Source organism: Neomonachus schauinslandi, chromosome 2 (assembly GCF_002201575.2).
Source record: "Neomonachus schauinslandi chromosome 2, ASM220157v2, whole genome shotgun sequence".
Taxonomy (NCBI): domain Eukaryota; kingdom Metazoa; phylum Chordata; class Mammalia; order Carnivora; family Phocidae; genus Neomonachus; species Neomonachus schauinslandi.
Genome location: NC_058404.1, coordinates 200,376,449 through 200,394,039, shown reverse-complemented (window position 1 = coordinate 200,394,039; position 17,591 = coordinate 200,376,449). Strand labels below are relative to the sequence as shown.

At 60.2% G+C, this 17,591-nt stretch overlaps 1 protein-coding gene across 1 annotated transcript in view; it reads left to right on the top strand.

The window, feature by feature from the left end:
• Window positions 1–17,591, top strand: part of ABLIM2 (actin binding LIM protein family member 2) — an 86,881-nt gene that overhangs the window by 22,531 nt on the left and 46,759 nt on the right. The window contains exons 6-9 of the mRNA XM_044912784.1: window positions 6,074–6,151; window positions 12,141–12,287; window positions 14,770–14,802; window positions 16,432–16,552. Coding sequence (XP_044768719.1) covers window positions 6,074–6,151; window positions 12,141–12,287; window positions 14,770–14,802; window positions 16,432–16,552 — 379 coding nt within the window. The remainder of the gene's footprint in view (window positions 1–6,073; window positions 6,152–12,140; window positions 12,288–14,769; window positions 14,803–16,431; window positions 16,553–17,591) is intronic.

Below are 17,591 nucleotides of genomic sequence, written 5' to 3'. Positions count from 1 at the left end.
GGCACGGACCTTGTTCTCTCGGGATTGACGTTCCAGGGAGAGACAGAAATTGACCCTTACACAAGCAAATTTGCAGCAAAGGCTGTTGGTGGGGGACCGAGGACGCCAGTGGACGGGAGGAGGGGAAGCAGGTCGCACGGTCAGGAAAGGCCTCTGGAGGAAATGGGGTCAGAGCTAAGTCTGCAGGCTGAGACTTGGCGGTCCTGGAGGCAGGGCCCCAGGCAGGGCAGACAGACCCCTCACCCTTAGCTCTATAGCGTGGACACAGCCCTATCAGCAAGCCCAAGCTGGTCCCATCCCCAGAACTTGCAGGTTTGGGGAATTTCTTGTGGGGCTGGAGGGAGACCCCACAGACTTGGGCCTCTGAGCTTCACAGGGGTGTTGGCTGGTGGAGGAGACACTCCCCACACCGGCCCCCGCAGATGGGTGGGCCCCAACCCAGTGCGGCAAATTCTCGATAGGCCTGCGCTGAAGGAAGCCAGCAGAGGGACAATCCCCCATTTCCCTTAGAAATGGCTTCCGGTGGGTTTGGAAGCCCCCGCTTCCCACACATCTCTCACGGCTCACCCTCAGTCATTCAGCACAACTTCACCAAGCCTCTGGCTGTGCCAGGCCCTGCTCTTGGCCCAGGACACAGAGGTGATGGAGTCCTGCCCCCACATGCTCTGGGCATGCGGGGGCACACGTGCACATCATGTCTGATGGCCACGGGGACCCGAGCACAGGGGGGCCCTGGGCCGGGGTAGGAGGGCTCCGTGGAGAAGAGGCACCTCCTCTGTGTCCCCCAGGCCTCCCCTCACCCGCGACAGCCTCACGCTGTTGCTCAACCCCTTTCTGTGGACGCCAGGCTGGGCCCGAAGGTGGGGACTGCGCCCTGGGCTCCTCTCTAGGGCCGGCCCTGCCCTTCATCTGTGACCTTGCTTCTCAAGTGGTGCCGGTTGCTTTGCTCAGAGTCCTCAAGTGTCTACAAAGGCCTCTGGTTTAATCCAGTTCAAAGGGTCCCCTTTGACACCCGCAGAGAGGAGGCGCGCTCGGCCTGGAGAGCCCCCATGTTAGCCCTGGTGGACACAGACCGCCAGCTGGATACTGTTCAAGCCGCGGGCCTAGGGGTGCAGACAGGGAGGGGCCCTGAGGGTTAGAGGCCCAGGGGTCCAGCCCCGGGGTACAGGGAGTGGCAAGAACTGCAGTGCTGGGGCAAGGCACCCTAGGGCAGGTCTGTGGCCCCTGCACCCTGGGTTAGGCCACACCTGTGTCTGCTCCTCCGTCACCCGAGTGTCCTCGCAGACCGTGCAGAAGGAAGCAAGGGGCACAGGAAGCCCCACAGCCTGGGAATGGACCTCGGGGGGATCCAGTGGCCAGGCCCACTGCTCCCCAGGCACACAGATGACGCCTGCCACTAGTTTGGCTGAATTCGCAGAACTGTAGCCCAAATTCTAGAACACTGGGACTGGGACTGGGTCCGGGAGCACCTGCCCCGCCCTCCCCCTGCCCCTGCTCCTCCATCTCTGGGACCACCGTTGCCGCCACTTGCCTGGGCCCCGGAGCCCCCCACTGCCAGGGGGCCCAGGGCGCTCGCACTGAGCATGTGCAGGATGAGCCCCATCCCAGGCCCAGCACTGGGCGGGGGGGAGCTGTGTGAACGTGAGGTTGGGGGGCAGATCCACATGACAGCCGACCTCCCAGCTCCAGGGACGCAGAGCGTGGAGACTACGGGAGGAAGCTGTTGATTGTATTTGTCCCTGGGGCTGCTGTGACGAATGACCACACATTTAGTGGCTTAAAGAACCACAGACATCTCCCTTCCTTCTGGAGGCCAGAAGTCGAGGATGGGGGGGCAGGGCTGTGCTCGCTCTGGAGGCTCCAGGGAGAGCCTTCTCCCCCTCCGTTCCCGGGTCTGGAGGCCGCGCGGTCTGCTCCTGACCCCGCCTCTGTCACCACCTGTGCCCTGACCCCCTCCCCCGTGCCCTCCTCACCTGAGATCCCAGGGAGTCCACCCACGGCACGGGGAGTGGCCTACCACCCCAGGCTCCTCAGTCGCATCAGGCTGGGAGTCCCTGTGGTCGCACGTGGTAATACGTTCGCAGGCGTGGGCATGCTCGTGTGCTCATGGAGGGCAGGAAAGGCCCAGTTGGTCATGTACACGACTCGGGTCACGGTAAGTGGCAGGGGCGCCCTGGTCTCCCGTGGCTGACACAGCTCCCGATCCCCTCTGTAACCACCCCTGGGCTACTCCAGGCCTCAGAGATGAGCCAGGCAGCATCCCTGACCTAGAAGTGACCGCAGGGTCCTGACCTTTGTCAGTGGACCCCTCCCCAAATCCCAACCCGAAGGCCTGCCAGAGGGACCTGGAGGGAGCCCACGTGCTGAGAAACCTCCAGACCCGTCTCCTGAGAGTGACCAGGTAAGAAAGGGGGAGTCAGCCCGCGGCCGGCCCACTCAAGGACAGGTCGGGAGGGCCAGCCCTGCCCCTGGATTCTGGAGCCGGCCATGGAGCAGGCCCCTCTGCTCTCAGCCCAGAGGTCAGCCCGCCATGACTGCGGCCACTGGCCCAGAGGTAGGGAGGTCGTCTGAATACCGGACAGGGAAGGAGGAAAGGGTCATTGCCCAGCCAGGCCTGGCTTCCTGGGCTGTGTCTCTGCAGACGCCCCGCAAACATCTGGTGCCAAGGCCGTCCCTTGAGAAGAGTTCCCTCCTTGGTGCCGTGCCCGAGGCTGGCGCGCACAGGGCCTGCCCTCTGTGTCCTGGGACAGGATCCAGGCCCCGGTCATGCCTGCTTGTCCCACATTTCACCCTCCCTCCCTCCTTCCGGCCCCTCAGAGCCTCCTCTGTCTCAGAGAAGTGAGAACAGACCCGGGGCGGGGCCGGCAGTGAGCGGACAGGGCTGGCACACGGGTCCCCTTACAGATAGTTCTGGCCAGACTGGCTGATCCTGGCCTGCAAGACAGGACAACAGAGCTGTACTTTCCTGTACTGTTCATTTCGTGCAAGCCGGTTAAGGAGCATGAAACAGCCAGCCCCGGGTCAGCCCCGGGTCAGCCCCTGGTCAGCCTCGGGTCAGCCCCGGGTCAGCCCCTGGTCCGCTCGCCGAGGCCGGCCCCTGAGAAACACAGCAGAGGTGGTGCGGGCATCACTAACTCTCTCTGAAAGTGGCCCCCAGGTGGAGCTGAATCTACTGCTACCTGGTAATCCAGACAATAGCTAACTCACCATTAATTGACCAGTAACCAGTCATTTAACAAGTGCCCCTCCTTGCTAGGCTCCGGGACCCATTGGACCAGGTCGGTCCGTGCCTCCGAGTTCCTCTCCAGCAGGCCAGGCCAGTGCTGGGATCCCCCAGGACAGGCTAGGAGAGGGAGGGCCCTCTGTCCTCCCTGACTGCATCCCCCGGGGGCACGGCCACTCCCCAGGATAAGGATGGCTCCTGGGTGTCCGCTGAGGGTGCGGACCTGGTGCATCCTTGGTCGTTGGGTCGTGTGATCATTCCACACACGGCTAGCCACTGAGCTCCTGCTGAGCACCTTCTGGCTAGCTGGTGGAACGCAGAGATGCCTGAGACGGGCGACCTGGTTCTCACGGGGTCACATACAAGTCACACTGACACGGTGCAAGGGGTCCAACACCCGCTCCTCTCCATTTAACGCTAGATGCCCTAGTCGCTGTTACAGGACAGTGTCTGTCTGGGCCAGGCTGGGGATGGTGCTGGGGCTGGGCGAGCAGCCCGGCCCCGTCTGTCTCTGCGGGTGTGAACAAGCCCCTGAGAACACAACTGGGTATTGATTAATTGTGAGGCTCCTTTGGGCGTTTGGAGTCCAGATAGAAAGTGAGAGGAAGCCGGGTCTCTGGGCCCTGGAGGAAACTCCCGGGACTCGGCTCCCTCCCGTCTGGGGACAGGGCACAGAGGGAGGGGCTGCCCGCTGGGGACGCCTTGCAGGGGCTGGAGCACAGCCAGCCCCCGCGGGCACTGAGGCAGCCCAAGCGCCCTGGTCATGGTGGTGGCGCCCCTGGGCCGGGAGGTGCTCCTCGGGCACGGGGCAGTCCTTGGGTCACGCTGCTTAGGCACCCCTTCCTTTAACACACCCGGAGTCAGTCTGCTTTACAGACTGTCCTGAGCCCAAGCTGAGCTGAAGTAACAGCAAAGATGATTTGCTGGCACCGGGCGCCCAGCATGTCATAGCTCTAGTCGCATCCTCAGAAAGGGAAAGTGCCTTTTAGGGAGGTTTTTCCCTTTTATAGAGAAGGAAGCAGAGACTGAAAGGGTTTTTTCCAAATGTATAAAATGTGTACGGACCTCATTTGGGCCCGGCAAGATGGGCCACCTGCACACAGGGCCAGGGAGAGACACACACCCGTTAGCTGTCTCAGGATCTTCTCTGCAAACAGTATGGGATGCTGTGTCTGACCTGGGGAAGCCGATGACTCAAGACTGCACAGTGGGGTCAGGCTGTGTCCCACTGGCCCTCGGAAGCCCTGGGTCAGTGCCCCGTTTAGCCCTGGGGCACAGCCAGGGCCCTGGGAGGCAGGGCAGGCCCCGAGGGGAGTGGGCAGCCCCATGCCTGGTCCTGGAGGAAGCTGGCCGTCAATGGGAGCGTGGGAGGCCCCCACGTGACAGACCAGCACTGATGCGTGGGCGAGTGAGGAGGTGACCCCGAGCATCGCACCCTCTCCGTCTACTCTTTCCTCCCCAGATGCACAACCAGGGCTGCAATCAAGTTCCCCAGGCCTTAGAGGCCTCCCATCTGCTCCTGATGTTGTCCTGTCCTCGCTGCTGTCCTGCTGAGTGAAGGAGGAGCTGGGGGTCCTCTAGCTGGGAGGGGAGGGCTCCACGGCCCGTGATAGTGTCCTGGGCCCACTGCATAACATGCTGCAGGCTGGTCGCTCAACTAGTAGAAATGTATCCTCTCCCAGTCCCGGAGGCTGAGGGTCCTGGCTCAGTGTGCGGGCAGAGTTGGTTCCTTCCAAGGCCTCTCCATGGCATGTAGACGGCTGCCCTCTCCCTGTGTCCTCACGCGGTCGTCCCTCTGTGCGTGTCTGTGTCCTGATCCCCTTTTCTTCTAAGGACCCCCGTCAGCTTGGATCAGAACCCACCCTAGTGATCTCATCTTCCCTTAATTATGTCTTTAAATGTCCTCTCTCCAAACAGGGTCACATTCTGGGGTGCTAGGGGTGAGGGCTTCAACATATGAGTTTCAGGAGACATAATTCAGCCTGTGACGTGGCCCTTCCCAGGCTGCTGACACCCCTGCAGTGGGCGTGGGCCACGGAGAGGAGGCAGCCAGGGGGAGCTGTCCGCGGGGTGGGGAGGCAGGTCCGCGTCCTTGGCTGGGGAGGCATGGGAAAGCCAGGCGGTGGGTGGTCCAGGCAGGGGTGGAGGCTGGATCAGGCGGTGTGGGCACCCGCCAGGTCACGCCCTACAGGTGGGGAGAGACGCAGGCATAGAGAGTGGGTTGGGAGCTGGAGAAGGAGGGTGTCCATGCAGGGATGGGCGACCCCAATGCAGGGGACAGAGGAGGGGCCAGGGAAACCATCCCCTGGGGCGAAGCAGGAGATGTGATAGGGGAAGGAGGAGGGATGGGGTGGACGTTCGAGGAGCAGGTCACAGATGTGGTGGCCGCGGAGTCCGACAGCAGAGGACCGGGCTGCTAGAATGAGCAATCACCCCCACCCCCATAATCTAGGCGGAAAATAACACCTCTGAGCAGCAACATTCTGGGTAAAAGGATGGCCTTTGCTACCAGAGCCCGCAGAACCACTTGAAAATGCATCACTTGCTCTTGTCCTCGGGAACACAGATAATTTCCATGCGTGCAAGCCGGGTGATCATCGGAGCGTTTCCAGCCGTGCAGAGAGCTGGCTGCCATGCTTGCAGCCCGCGTCACCTGCTGTGTCTGTCTGATTATAGCTTTCCAGCAGCTCATTCAAGCCTGTGTGTTTATTTTAAGAATTCTTTCAACCTGCCAAAAAAAAAAAGTCTCATAACTGGCATTTCTGTTGGAGTGTGACCTGTGATAATTGCATCTGGAAGGTTCCAGCATCGACATATTCTGCTTTCATTCTCCTCCTGTCTCCTATCCAGGAAACCAGAAGCTCTTCCGAGAGCATCATTTCTGTACCTGCTTCCAGCACCTCGGGGTCTCCAAGCCGCGTGATCTATGTGAGTTGGAGAGTGGGGAAGCTGGTGGTGGGACGGTCCGGGCCTGGGTCATTGCTGGGGTGCCCTTGGGGGCTGGGGTGTCCTCAGGTGTCAGGGTGTGGGGCCGGCCCTCTCACCCCTGCCACGGGGCACAGGCCGGTGCAGACTTTTGGAGGTTAACTGGGAGCCTTCGGTGAGGACTGTCATGCCACCCGGGGACTGCCTGGTTACACAGCCATGGTGCCCAAAGAGCTGTGCTCACAACTGTTGTCCACAGGGCTGTCAAATCAGTATTGCGTCCCCGCGCCACAGCTAAGACTTGTCTGAGTAACTGATACTCGGGCTCACGTAGGACTGGGCGGGCGCTGTCAGAAGTGGTGCAGATCTGCACCTGTTACCCTGGGAAGTGTGTCCAACGTGTTCCTGCGAGAAGCATGTTAAAGATAGTATGTTACACGATCCCATTTTCATTAAAGGGCGTATGTGTATGGGGGTGTATACAGGTGTGTGTGTGTGTGCATATGGGTGTGTGTGTGTGCACATACAAGTATAAAAATAGCAACTACCTCTGGGCTGCAGGTTCAGCAGTGGGAGGTTAGTACTTTTGCTAATTTACCTGTGAGTACCAAACTCCATTGTCTGAGGAAGAGCCCGAGGCTCTAGGTGCAGGCTGGGGGAGGGGCAAGCCCTGGACTGGGTGTCTGGGCCTGGCTCTACCACTGTAAGGAACAGCAGGTGTCTTGGGGCACGTCACTTCTCCCATCCCCTTCCCACCCGGCCAGGACCTCTGTTTTCTCTCACACAGTGGGGTTGGGTTTGCTCTTCCTGATGCCTTTTCAGCCCTGAATCTCATACTAGTTGGATGCAGAGTCATTCCTGACCCTAATTCTGATGGGTAACAATACCATGCAGTCTAGTCCTCGGGGGAACGTGATGATCACGAGCCCCGAAGATGAATCGCAGCGTGGCCCTTAGTGAATGTGCACTCAGAGGCTCAGAAAGGGGGTATGTAGTCATCAGACCAGCTGTGTGCCCTTGGGTGAGGAGTGAACCTCTCTGAGCCTCCGGGAGCTTACCTGTGCCAGAGAAGACCCACAGTACCTGCTGTCCAGGGCCCGCGGAGGGACAGCGTGGGAACCCTGAGTGCAGCCCTGGGCCAGAGGGAGGACTTTGCAAATGCTCACTGCGATGATGATCAGTATGAGATCTGCGCTCGTAGCTCGGCCACCGTAGCAAATAAATCCCGCAGGGCAGGTGGCTCCAACCACAGAAATGCATTCTCTCTGCATCCGGGAGGCTGGGAGCCTGAGATCCGGGTGTGGGCGGGGCTGGCTCTCCTGAGGCCTCCCTCCTTGGCTTGAAGTCTTCTCCTGCGTCCTCACGGGGTCGTCCCTCTGTGCATGTCTGTGTCCTAGTCTCTTCTTCTAAGGTCACCAGTCTGATGGGATCGGGGTCCACCCTCGTGACCTCATTTCACTTACCTCTGTAAAGAGACCCCATCTCCAAACACAGTCCCACCTGAGGTCCTTGGGGTGAGGGCTTCAAAATACGGACTTGGCAGGAAGTAATGCAGCCCACGGTGCCGTCAATGTCGTGAGAGATCTTAACTATGATTCCTGTTACTTCAACGAGACAAGGTCAGTGGAGCGCTTAGCAGGGGGCCCGGCTTCCGTGGCCGCTGTGCCCGCGCGGCATGTGGTGACTGCTCGCTAGGCGTGAGCTCCTCTTTTAAATGATCTGGTGTTTGACAAGGACCGAGGTACTGTCGTGACCATGTGTTGAGCAGTGACGCTGGCCACTGTGGTCACAGCTCCTTGAAAGGCCCTATGTCGGTGCACAGTGGAGCATTCGACGCACCCCGCACTCCTCCTCCTCCTCCTCCTCCTCCTCCTCCCTCCCCGGGTCGCTGCAGCCACTCTCAGATGCCGCTCAGAGACCTGCAGAAAGTCGTCTGCATCACAGTGCGAAGTCTCGGAGCCCCCACCCAAGAGCACACATGCCCTGTGGCCACACGTGGGCTCCAAGCACCATGGCCAGCGCCCAGCCTGGACACGTCCGCCCTCCTGGGTGCCAGGCAGGCCACAGGCCAGAGCACCTGGCTGTCCACTCCTCCCCCCAAACCAGGGTGGTGTGAGCACCCAGTCGGTGCACATCCACGGAACTCCTTCACCGAGGGGGCGTGAGTCCTCTCTCAGGGCTCTGCCCTGCTTTTTCTCTTGTCTCTCTGCTGGGGTCTGCAGTGGGCCTACTGCATACCTGACACCATGCTCAGTGCTGGGCCTCGAGAGGGGGGCCCCGATCCCTGCTGCAGCTTGGAAGGATCCTGGCTGCAGGGCAGCCCAGCGGCGCAGGAGAAGATGAATACCATGCGCTATCTGCCCACGCAGAGTAGCCACCACTCATACTGGGCAGCACGCCCCTAGGTCTCTTTGCGCTGTATTTTTTTTTAACCCAAATGAGGTCATGCTGAATATTGTGTTTGTAACCTTTCTTCAGCATGGCAGTGAATCAGTAACTAGGCGAAGCCGAAAATCAGCATTATTACATTACAGTGTATTATTGGTGAGAGCTTATTGTAACTCTACTGTCGTCGATGGCCGTATGTTATTATCGTTTATCATGCTGGACGGAGTATGGAGAGAAAAAAGCAAGGAGAAATCACAGGAACATGTACACGTCCCAGTGGCCTTCCGCCAATTAGAGCATAGCCCGTTGTCATAGCAACTGCCCCAAGGCCAGGGGCGGGACGAAACGGATCTGTGCGCCTGCTGCGCAGGGCAGATGCTGAGGAGCCAGGAGCAGAGCCACTTGTCCAGGGCAGGCGCGAGCGGTGTGGTGCCCTCAGGCCACCTCTCCGGTCCGTGCCGTTCGGGGATCAGCAGGGGCTAACCCAGGGCTCGCTGACCCGTGCGCAGCGGGCTGACACCCACAGACGGGCGATGCTCTGATCATAGCGGGGTCCGAGGCAGGGAAGGGGGTCCGCCTGTGCAGGGACCTGTGAATGCAGGCCTCACCCAGCCCCTCATTCCAGTGTCAGCTTTAATCTGAGGCTCATGAAATCCAGAGGGTGGGCAAGATGTAGGTGGTAGTCTCGTCTTGTAAAATGGTCCAGAGAATCCACCTGATTTTGGCAAATGCCCCATGGATTTTACTTCAATTTGGCAAACATGTCCCAAGGACCTTGCCGTGCCAGGCACGGAGTTAGGGAGAGGGACTCCGTAATGAAACAGATCGAGTCATGGACCCCCAGAAACCACCAGTCCCAGAGAAGAGGAGACTGGTGCACCAACCAACATCGGCACCTTCACTTAAAGGAGATAAGCATCCAACCCAAATGGGTGGAGGGGAGCAGGGACGGTCTCTCAGAGAGGGAAACCTGGACTGAGTCTGGAAGAGCCAGCGGCTGAGCAGGCAAAGGGGCCTGGGAGAGAGAGCAGCAGGTGCTGAGCCGTTGGGCTCCAGACGGCCGGGGAGCCGTAAGGAGCTCAGCGTGGTAGACAGTATGGGCAGAGGAGTGGGCCATTAGGATAAGCAGGTGCACAAGAGCCCCTAGGGAACTGCTCAGAAATTCTGATCAGGGTCCATCCTGACTACAAACGACAGACTTAGGATTTGAACTCAGGTCTTCTGAACCCTGCCCGGGGCTCCACAGGGAGGAGTCAGAGGTCTGAGACATCAGACGTTCCCTCTCTCAAACTATATCACAAATGGCAGCATTCACCCCAAGAGCACCCACCAGCTCATGAGAGCCTTGGAGTCGGGTGGTCAGGGAAGGCTTCCTAGGGGAGGTGGCCTGGGGTACTGAACCCAGGGCTGAGCCTGGCATGCTGGGGGCACAGGGAGGAGATACCTCAGGGGGAGTGGGCTGGGAATGTCAACCTGCATTTGGGGACTGCAGTGAGGGCTTGCATCGCCCACCCGGAGACCCTGCCAGAGGATTTGAGCTGGAGGACAGTGTGCTGGAGCTGGAGCTCCAGGGGAGGGCGATGGTGGGGAGCCCGGCTCTGGAGCCCGACGACCCGGGCCTCTTCCCACCCCATACCTCCCTGGCTGTGTGACTCTGGGTGAGCTATGTAACCTCTCTGGGCTCTGCTTTCTGCATCTATGAAGTGAAGGAACTGTGGGTGCCCCCCGTCACGGGCTTGTCGTGAGTATTTGGTGAGCAGATAATAAAAGGCTTAGGCCAAGGCCATCCCAGGGAAGAGCTCACAGTGCTAGCAGCCTCTGTCAGCGATGTCTGTTCAGAGCAAGTGCGGCAGGAATGCCCCCGGAGGCTCTTGCCTGGCCTAGATGTGAGCACCGAGGGCCTGGACCAGAGCCGCCTGGGCTGGAAAGGGACAGCTAGTCCCACCACAGAGAGGAGTGTGGGCCCACGCTGGACCTGGCCCGGTCACTGGGGGACACTGGGGTTGAGCAGAAGGTTCCCTCGGGGTTCAGGTAGAGCCAAGTTGGTGGGGGCAGCCTGGCGTCCGGTAAGGCCAGGCTGAGATTAATGCTGAGAGGGGGGCATGGTGGGGAAGAGGTGACCACGTGTGTCCGCTCCGGGATGGAGGGGAACGTCGGCACCCACAGCAGGAACACGGGAACCGACACAGATGATGGTTCCTGCTGTGACACCTGAGGATTGTGTGGGTGTGGCCCTGCCCCGCTCAGGGACCTGTTTCAGCCTGCCGCGTGGCCTCTGCAGCCCCCTGGAGCAGGGAGGGGTGGTGGGGCGATGCAGGGGAGGGCGATGCAGGAGAGCGGGTGGTCAGGTGGCCTTCACGTGAGCAGATGCAGTGGTTCCGCGTGCATCACCCGTGAGCACCTGCTGCGGGCCAGGTGCGGTCCTGGCCCCACCTGCAGTCCTATCGCAGCCAGCCGGTCCAGTGTCAGGCCCTTTGCTGCTATATCTCCAGTGTGTGAGTGCAAATACGTGTGCGAGTGTGCAGTGGTTTGTGCGAGTGTGATTATGTGTGCAAGCGTGTGCTATTACACGGGAGTGTATGCGTGTACGTGTGTTACATGTGTGGGTGTGAGTTGGGTGTGAATGTGGATTGGTGTGTGAGTGTATGTGCGAGTGTGTGTGCTGGGTGAGGGAGTGAGTGTGTGCTGTGCTTGCAAGTGTGGGCGTGTGAGGGGGCGTGCGAGTGTGTTTGCTAGTGTTTGGCAGTGGCCGTGAGTGAGTGGGCAGAGGTGTGTGAGTGTATACACGAGCTCTGCTATAGGCGCATCCTCTGTGCACGTGCGTGCGTGTGCAGGAGTGGATGCCCAGTGCTTGCACGTGTGCGTACATACATGCGCCCACTGGGTGTGTGTTTAAATGCACGCGCACGTGCACGGACATGTATGTTTGCACGCAGGCACGTGTATGTGTGCGCGTGACTTTAAGCGCCCGCATGCGCCTGTTTGCGTATGCACATGTCTTGTGTGTGCACATGTGTTTGTTGCACATGTGTGTTTGTATATGGGTGTGTTTTCATTTGCATGTGCTCACACATGGGTGTGCGTGCACGCACACATACATGTTATGCGTGTTTGTGGGTGTGCATTATGCATGTGCATCCAGGTATTTGCATGTTCATATAAATGTGTGTGCATTTGCCTCTATGCACACATATGTGGTTGACGTGCTTGTATGGGTTTATGTGTGTGCACACAGAGATGTGTGTAGGTATGTTTAGGCCCTCGGCTGAGTCTCGGGGTCTGCTGGGCTCTGTGCCAGACAGGTGACAGGCTCTACCTCTTTGACCCTGGGGCTGTCCTATGCAACCATCTGTCCCACTTGGCAGGGAGAGAAGTAGAGGCTCAGAGAATACACTTCCTTAGGACTCTGTGGTCTTCCTTGGCGGGGGCTGGGGGACCCAGGCCCACGTGACCATGAGGACTCCCTGGCCATGTGCCTCTGCCCCTTCACCCCATTTCACGGAGCCTGGGTCCTGGGCTGGGCCCCACTGTCCCCACGGCCGCCAGAGCACCTGCTGCCCTTTGGGCTGTGGAGCTACAGTGCCCTCCGCTCTCTGTCTCTCAGGCGAAGCTGGGCGATGAGATTCTCGACTACAGGGACTTGGCTGCTCTTCCTAAAAGCAAGGCCATCTACAACATCGACCGCCCCGACATGATCTCCTACTCGCCGTACATCAGCCACTCGGCGGCGGGCAGGCAGAGCTGCCACGAGGTAAGGCCCCTGCGGCGGGTGGTGTGCCCACGGCGAGGGCTGCGTCCGCTTCCGCCCCCTCTGACCCCCGGCCTCCTGTGATCCCCTCCAATGGCCTGTGCGCATCCCCTTTCAAGAGTCCCCAGGGGCTCTGCCCCCACCCTCACGGAGGGTCTCCTTCGCTGGGGAGGAATTAGGAAACATGCTGGTGTGGAGGCAATCTGCCGCCCTCAGCAGCTGGCCTGCCCCCGCCCCCCATCTCATGAACCCCCTGCGCTGGTTTGACCACCTGTTTGGACCACACACGGTGGATTCCCTGGTGTCCCTCGGGCGTGTCCTTCCCCGGTGACTTGGTTCTCATGGCTCCTCTCCATCTCACATGGAGTCCGCTGTTGATTTTCCCTGCCCTCAACTCGAGTTGAGACTCGAGTGTGGCCATGGGTGCCCAGGATAGGTAGGAAGAGCGATTTGCCAGCTGGTGGCCTGAGCGTGTATACCATCCACGTGTGGGCGGCCTGGCATGGGTGAGCCCCGGGGCAGGAGAACCCAGGACCTTCACACATCTCCCTGAGCCTTCTGTCCACTTCTCTGGGAGGGGCTGAGGCTCGGGGGCGCCACGCTCCACGGGCTGGTGCAGTCACAGAGGCTGGGCGCCGCTGCTGAACACAAGGCAGGGCGGGAGAGTGACAAGGACCCCCCTTCGCTTGCTCAGCAGCCAGCAAGCGCCCCTCCTGGCTGGCTTCTGCCGCAGGGGACACCCGGGACCCTGAGGATGTGGGCGACGTGCCCCATTCAGAGGCGGGACAGGGAGGGGTCCCGACCGGCCCCCACCTACCATGTACCCGAGCTGTGTGTGGGGATTTATCACCCAGCATCTGGTCTGAGCTCTGGTGGACAGAGCTGAAGAGGGTCGGAGAGGTCCACTGACTTGGTCAGGCTCCCCCAAATGGTGAGCGGCAGAGCCGAGACAAATCCAGGCCTTTCTGCCCCAAAGACCACCTGCTGGCTGTTTCCTTAGCTGCCCCTCATGCTTCCTCTAAGAACGGGAGCCAGATCTGGAGGCCTGGGTTCAAGTTCCCCACCCCCCTTGGCAGCCCTGTGCCACCCCACCCTCTCTGGTTGGAGCCTGAGGTTTCCTGTGCAGACTGGCTCATGAGGGCCTCAGCCGTGCGTAGGGTTGCTGAGAATGCCACGGAGCCCTGGGCCGGGGAGGGCCAGGTAGGCACGTGGGTGCGGGGCATCATCACCCTCAGTCCTGCTCCCACGGGTCCGGGAGTGTTGGCAAACACACGAGCAGAGCACAGCAGTGCGGGGCAAATGCAGAGTCTGAGCCACACAGTCTCACGCCGCACCCCTCCAGTCGCATGCTGTGAACCACGGGTGCCTCCCTCCGTCCCCTGGCGGGTCACGCTGCTGTGGCTGAGCCATGTCACCGCCACCCGGGTCGCCGCCCACCCCTCTGACCTGCTCACTCTGCACGGACACTGGGCTTTCCTGGGTATCCATGTCCCGTGGCCCCATGCCACGGGAGTGAGTGTCCAGGATGCAGATGAGGGCACAAGGCTCAGGGGACAGACATGCTGGCTCAGAGCCGTGCAGCTCACCGAGGCAGAGGTGGGACTCGGGCCGGGGTAGCCAGCACCGGTCACCGTGGCCTCCACGCCGGCTTCCGCCATCCCCCGGGGGGTATCAGAGTTCCCTTGCTCCCCCATCTCAGCGCCCCAGGGCTCTCCCCTCTCCAGGCCATGCCGCACCCTGGCTGGGAGCCTGCGTGGTGGTGGTCTCCGTGGGGACCCTTCTGTGGGCAAATGATGGGGTGGGGACAGGGAAGCCCCAGAAGGAGGGTCGGGGCACTGAGTTGAGCAGACGCTGACCTCAGGGCTGGACGGCTCTGCCCGCTTCTCTGGAATGGCAGCCCTCCGGCAACCAGAGCCTGACCTGACCACCAGAGTGGGAGTCCAGCGGGGAAAAGAACAGCACGCTGGACGCTCGGGGACCTGCCTTCACCTCTCTGAGCCTCAGTCTCCCCTTCCATGAAATGGGAGGATTGGGGGACACTTTCCCTTTCCATTCTGCAGAGGGGGGGAATCCCCAAACCCCGAGGCCCTGAACTGCCCTCCTTTCTCTGGGCCACTTGTCTCTCCTCTCTGGGGAAAACCAAGGCTGCCGGGCTCAGAGGATGTTGTCATCTCCCACCCCAAACTGATGGTCTTCCTTTTGGAAAATATGTCCTCACGAGGGAGCAGTGGGCATCAGGGTGGGCCGTTGTGGAGGCGCACTCCAGGGTTGTCCCAAAGAAGTGTCCTGGGGACCCCTTTCTCAAGGTGCCATTGACTGTATTTCTCCAAAAAGAAGGTTCTGGAATCTTGCGTCATGTCTCGTGGTGGGGTTCCTTTCCCGTTTGGAGGAGGGTCTGGGCATGAGGACGTGTCTGTGCCCTTTGCTGTTTCTGCCCCCCCACTCCCAGCGACCTAACAGGCCACTCTGTGTGTTGTATCCACAGTCCCCACAGGTACTCTCGCCGACGCCGACAGAGGTAACCACCTGTCCCCCAGCCAACGCCCCCTCTCGCTCATGGTGCTGCTGCCCGGGTTATAAACATAACCGCCCATGGCACCCCCAGAAGGGCCTCTGCGGCTCCTGACCATCTGGGTCATGGGGCCATGGTCCTCGGTGGCCTGAAATGCCGTCCTCGGTGTTGGTTATTTTTATAATCACATCTCATCTTCATGCTTCTGTGGTGCACCTGTCGGCCCTGCAGTGGCAGACACGTGGGACATGGCTCTCTTGAGGTCTGGCTCATGGCTTCCTGTAGAGAAAACACCCAGGAGCCTGGGTTAGCCTGGGCCCACCTCACGCTGCTCTGAGTGGGACATATGGAGCACCCAGATCCTTGCAGACGGGTATTCCGAGAGCATTTTTCTATCAAATAGCATTTATATCCGCAGCTCTGTCTTTCTGTTTCCCAGAGCCACTCAGTGGTATGGACAGGTGCCCACCAGACTCCCGTCTGCATGGGCATTGAACCCTCAGATCCAGGAATGCGCCCACCAGACCGGGCAAGTGGCCATCAGTGCCGAGCTTCGAAAACCACAGGATGGCCGGCCAGGCCCTCAGACAGGCTAAGCGAGGAGAAGGGATGCCCGTGGGGTAGAAACTAGCCAGTGGGGCTGTGTGGAGGATGCCCAGAGAAGCCGCCACCCCAGGGAGAGAGCACCCATTGCCGTGGGTGGGACGGGCCAGGTGGGCTCAGGATGAAGCCAGGTGGGTGTGATCCCAGCCCAGGGACCGGCCTGAGCCAAGCGTGGAGGTGGGCGCATGGGCAGGTGTTAGGGACAGTGGCTCAGTGGGTTCTGCCGAAGGACAAGCCTTCGGAGGCAGAAGGTCGGCTCAGAAAGCATGAGAGCTGTGAGCTCCAAACCCAGACTCTCCCCTCTCCTGTGCTTACCCCTGTGCTGGCCTCAGGGGCAAAGCAGGAGCGTCCCCCCCACAGCGGGCTGCCGGGCTGGGCCGTCCCAGGACTCCGGCCAGCGTGCCCTGCTGTGGCGGGCCCAACTGCCTGCCCTTCCCCCACGCCACGGTGTCATGCCATCTCATGCCACCTGCCGCCTGCTCTGACCGCTCCCAACCGTTGCTCATGCTGCTTGAATGGAGTCTCGTGGGCCAATGCTTGTGGGTCTGACTCAACTGGGCCTTTGGGCCTGGGAGGGGTGCCTTCCTATGTCCCACATGTAGGAACCCCCCTTGGGTGGTAGGCGGGGGGAGAACGCAGAATCTTACGGTTCTCGAATATCTCAAAATGTCGTGGTTGTAAGGAGCTTGGGTGCTGGGGAGGATGGGGCAGGAGGGGCACTGAGGGGTGCTGGGGAGCCAGGTGCCTCCACCACCCCTCTTCCAGAGCCCAGCCATAGGGAGGGGCTGATGGAGACTCTGCCCTCTGGGATCTGGGGGTGCTGGGGCCGTGCTCAGGCCACGGGGAGTGTCGCCACGAGGCCTGACCCCTACCTGGCTCCTCGGGTGCCCTGGCAGATGCAGAGGATTTCGTCCTGGGGCCACGTTGAGTCAGCCTCTCCAGTCCAGAGGGCAACCGCCAGGAGGAGGGTGAATGCGTGGGGGGTGGGCAGTGCCTCAGCTCTGCTGTTCACCAGGCCTTCTTCCCTCCCAGGGGGACCGGGATGACCGCTCATGCAAGCAGTGCCGGACCTCCAGCCCGAGCTCCACCGGGTCAGCCAGCCTCGGGCGCTACACCCCGACCTCACGGTCACCCCAGCACTACAGCCGTCCAGGTACTTCGCCCCCGTGGCTTCTTTGAGCCCGGATGAAGCTGTACCTCTCGCTGCTTTCCCTCTTCTGACTCTGTCTCTTCCTTTACACAACTGGAAAAATGACGGGCCGGGTGCGGGATGGCCAGCGGGTGATGGGAGAGCCTGGCCGGGTCACGTGTCCACGAAGGTTGGCCCCTCGTGTCTGGGAGGGGAGGACCACTGCGGAGGCAGCTGGTTACCCTGCTGGTTAGAGGAGCCGTCCGGTGAAACACGCGAGCAGCACCGAGCACTTAGAAATGTTTCAGTCGCAGGAGATGTCAGGAAGCTAAAGGAGCGTAAAGGTGGGAGAGCAGAGGTCCGTGAGTCCCAGGCTCATGTGGGTCTGGGGGGGTTAGAGCTATGAGGGCAGCATCAATGGCCAAAAAGTAGTGAGAATATCTATTGACCCTCTTCACCTGTAGCTAGGATGGTGGCCCTGAAGACAGACAGCCATCCCCGTGGGAACATTGGTGAGGGCTTATTGCACCCTCCTGGCAGGGAGACACCTGGGGCAGGGTGCTCTCTACCCCCAGCCCACCTCCTTTCCTGCCCGGCACCCAGCTGTGTATTGCTCACCCTTAGCTTTGAAAACTCATCGTTACCCTCAGTGTGTCAAAGCCCCAGGGACACTCCACGCACACACTGCCTTTGTGAGGGATTTTTCCAAGCTGCTTCCTCCTTGGCCAGCTGCTGCATGACTCCATTTCCACATCCATGGGCTACAGCTCTAATTTTCGCAGCCTTTGTGGAAAAATCAACTCATTCATTTGCAAAGTTATTTTCATTGACTACCTGCAATGTTCTTGGAACATCCTGCTCAATAAGTGGAAAGTGGATGAATCAGATGCATCAGTGAGTGAGTGAACCAGTGAGTGTGTGAGTGAGTGAATGAGTGAGCCAGTGAGTGTGTGGCTGAATAAGTGAGCGAGTGTGTGAATTAATGAGTGAGTGAGCGAGTGAGTGAATGAGTGAATGAATGAATGTGTGAGTGAATGAGTGAGTGAGCAAGTAAATGAGTGAG